General features: G+C 34.8%; 1 protein-coding gene across 1 annotated transcript; it reads left to right on the plus strand.

Annotated features, from left to right (window-relative positions):
- Nucleotides 1–517: 517 nt before the first annotated feature.
- On the plus strand, nt 518–3,853 carry LOC132101358 (extracellular calcium-sensing receptor-like). The gene is made up of 7 exons (XM_059506251.1): nt 518–633; nt 782–1,070; nt 1,226–1,749; nt 1,828–2,035; nt 2,185–2,390; nt 2,719–2,837; nt 2,958–3,853. Exons 1-7 carry the CDS (start codon nt 527–529, stop codon nt 3,851–3,853), a joined length of 2,349 nt encoding a protein of 782 aa, XP_059362234.1. The 5' UTR covers nt 518–526.
- The last annotated feature ends 263 nt before the right edge of the window (nt 3,854–4,116 follow it).

Raw genomic sequence — 4,116 nt, forward strand, 5'->3', positions numbered from 1 at the left:
TATTTTATATTATTATTATTTTTCTTTTAAATAAAAAAATAAAATAAACCTAATCACTTGGAAGACACTTTTTATCAGTTCGTTCATTTCCTGGAAATCTATTTCTCTTACTTACTTTCTTAATTTGGGAGCTTTTTTCAATGTAACTGATTATGATTAATTTGTTTAGTTAATCAGCATATGTAAATTACTATATTGTGTAATGAATCCCCATATTAATCACCATAATCTTCTAAGTAAAGCATAAGTGATATTGTACTTGTTGATTTGGTAATGTATAATATGTATAACAGACAATAATATTAGCTTCAGCACCTGATTTGATATATAACTCAGGACGACGTCATGCTGAATGATATGCATGATTAACATATAAAACCAAAGGTAAGACAAGCATCTCCTCGCCTTTTTTCTTGTGAAGGTTAACAGAATAATGATTCATATTTTTGTCTCTGTATTTCATATTTCCAGTGCAGCTGTAACTTCAGGCTGCAACCCACAGGGTGACTTTAATTTGCCAGTATTCATGACTAGTGGAGACTTCACAATAGGAGGAATTTTTCCTTTGCATTATAGAGTAGAGCTTCCTCCAACAGACTACAAAAAGAGACCTTTAGCAGCACAGTGTCAAGGGTAAGGACGTCTTAAATGTTCTTTACATCTCTCCCAAGCTGTAATTTAAAATCTGTTGTTTACATTTTATTCATTTTCTGAATAATTATTATGAGAAACCCATCTATTGTTTTACAAGAAGGTATTTTCATAAAATAATTTTATGAAGGTTTGATCCAAGAGCTTTCCGCTGGGCTCTCACCATGAAACTTGCTGTGGAAGAAATAAACAACAGAACAGATCTCTTACCAAACTATACTCTGGCTTATAGTATCTTTGACTCTTGTGCCACTCCTGTGACTGCTCAGAAAGCAGTCCTGTCAGTGCTGAATGGACAGGATGTTGTTCAAAGTTTTATATGTTCTGGAGCTAGCACTTTATTAGGATTAATAGGGGAATCTGGATCCTCACAATCAATCGTTGTCTCCAGAACTCTGGAGCCTTTCAGGATACCAATGGTAAAATAAAATAAAATAGTTTTCCTGTTTATATATATATATATATATATATATATATATGTGTGTGTGTGTGTGTGTGTATGTGTGTATGTGTGTGTTGGCTAACATTTGTTTTATTTTTCATTTGTTTCTTATTTTTATTATTTAATTTATAGATAAGTTACTTCTCAACCTGCTCTTGTTTAAGTGATCGGAAGCAGTTTCCAACATTTTTCAGAGTGGTTCCCAATGATGATTACCAGGTCAAAGCTATTGCACAACTCTTAAAGCGGTTTGACTGGACATGGGTGGGTGTGGTGACTGAAGACCATGACTATGGCAGGTTTGCTTTACAAGGCTTAAAGCGAGAAATTGAGAATACTAACATTTGTCTGGCCTATCATGAAATGATCCCCAAAGACTATACCCAGAAACAGGTCCTAAAGATTCTTAAAGTAATGAAGGAATCAACAGCTAAGGTGGTGGTTGTTTTTTCAGGAGAGGGGGAATTTTACCCTTTCTTAAGGGAGTTTATGACCCAAAATATCACAGGAATTCAATGGATTGCAAGTGAGGCTTGGGTTACAGCTTCAATATTAGCTGAAACATATCCATTCTTAGATGGCACAGTTGGGTTTGCAATACGTCAAGGACACATCCCAGGTCTTCAGAATTACCTCAAAACGTTGACCCCAGAAAGGTACCCTTCTAACCCTCAAGTTCAGGAGTTGTGGGAGGCTCTCTATGGTTGTTCTCCCTCCACATCCAGCTTGAACAGTCATTTGCCCTCCTGCACCGGAAAAGAACCTCTCAGACAAGAACACTCTGCCTTCATAAACACATCCAGCCCTCGTGTGTCCTACAATGTATATAAAGCAGTGTATGCCTTTGCTCATTCTCTACATAATCTTATTCACTGTAAACCTGGAAATGGACCGTTTGAGAATTTCTCATGTGTAAACCTCAACAATGTGTTTCCATGGCAGGTAAAAGTACCTTAGGGTTTAAGAAGAACTGATTTTCCCAAAGAATAGTGATTATATTTTTTTCATAAATGTTGTTAACTTGTTAATCAAATGTCTGTCCTCTCCCTCCATTTCCCCCCACTTCTTGTTGTTTTCTTATTTCTCTATAGCTCCAGCATTATTTACAGGAAATCTCTTTCTCTGTTTCTGGAGAAAATGTCAATTTTGATGTTAAGGGAGATTCAATCCCATCATATGATTTAATTAACTGGCAAAGACATGCAAGTGGAGATATTCAGTTTGTTAAAGTGGGCCTCTATGAAGGTGCTCAGCAAACTGGGAGAGAACTGTTGATTGTGGAGCAGGCCATCATGTGGTCTCACCAACAGAACAAGGCAAGGTCTTGATTGTGCACTGCACTGCCATCTATTGTTATATTAAAAACATTGTCACTATGTGATCTTTGATAATATTTGCATAATAATATTGTGAATAATTAAAAAGGGTGATTTGTTTTTGTTTAAATATTCATAATTATGTTGTTTGGACTCTAATATATAATAATAATAACAATTGTTTGTATGTATATATATATATATATATATATATATATATATATATATATATATATATATATATATATATATATATATATATATATATATATATTTATTTATTATTATTATTATTATTATTTAGGTACCTGTGTCTGTATGCAGTAACAGCTGCACTCCAGGATTCAGAAAGGCTGTCCGTCGTGGGCAACCTTTGTGCTGCTTTGATTGTGTTCCATGTGATATTGGCAAGATCAGTAATCAAACAGGTCAGGACTACCTAGTGTATGTTTTCCTATTGACAAGTTTTTCATGTTCTTATTACATTCATCTTCATCATTTGCCTTAATTGATCTGATTTTATAATTTCTCTTTATTTATAGATTTAGTAGATTGTCTGCCATGCCCTGAAGATTATTGGTCTAATGTGAATGGAACAATATGTGTCCCGAAGGTGGTTGAGTTTCTCTCCCATGATGCAATGGGAATCACCCTGACTCTGATAGCTGTAATGGGAGCATTTCTAACTGTCACAGTGCTGGTGATATTTCTTTACCACAAAGGGACGCCAATAGTCCGTGTGAATAACTCAGAACTCAGTTTTTTTATCTTGTTATCACTGACTCTGTGTTTTCTATGTGCTTTGGTGTTTATTGGGGAACCTACATCCTGGTCCTGCATGCTGCGACACACCGCCTTCAGCATTACTTTCTCTCTTTGCATCTCCTGCATCCTTGGCAAGACTTTAGTGGTGTTGGCAGCTTTTACAGCTACCCGACCTGGAAACAATATAATGAAATGGTTGGGCCCCACACAGCAGAGAATAATCATCTTCTGCTGCACTCTGGTTCAGGTGATCATATGTACTGCTTGGCTTACAATATCGCCTCCTTTCCCCTATAGAAACACTAAATATCAACAGTCCAAGATCATCCTGGATTGCAGTGTGGGGTCTGATCTGGCCTTCTGGTGTGTGCTGGGATATATTGGCCTTTTAGCCTGTGTCTGTTTTTTTCTGGCTTTTCTGGCCCGGAAGTTGCCAGGCAATTTTAATGAAGCCAAATACATTACCTTCAGCATGCTTATATTTTGTGCAGTGTGGCTAGCATTTGTTCCTGCATATGTCAGTTCACCTGGTAAATTTACAACCGCTGTTGAGATTTTTGCTATTTTAGCTTCTAGTTTTGGTCTGCTCTTCTGCTTGTTCACCCCCAAATGTTACATTATTTTATTAAAGCCTGAGAAGAACACAAAGCAACATTTAATGGGAAAATTTACAAAATGAAATAATTTTGTATAATTGCATTGATGAAATATTTGATATTTAATCATGGTAAAAAAGATAAAAAAAAAAAAGATAAAAAAACTGTACAATTTCAATATACTGTATACATACAGTAACTGTAGAAACCAAATAACCAAAATAAATTATATCTGCAATATTATATATTATGTAATATTAATATCAAGGAACATTCTATTCTCTAAGATTCTATATTTATGATATATATATATATATATATATATATATATATATATATATATATA

This window comes from Carassius carassius, chromosome 23 (assembly GCF_963082965.1).
Source record: "Carassius carassius chromosome 23, fCarCar2.1, whole genome shotgun sequence".
In the NCBI taxonomy this organism is placed as follows: domain Eukaryota; kingdom Metazoa; phylum Chordata; class Actinopteri; order Cypriniformes; family Cyprinidae; genus Carassius; species Carassius carassius.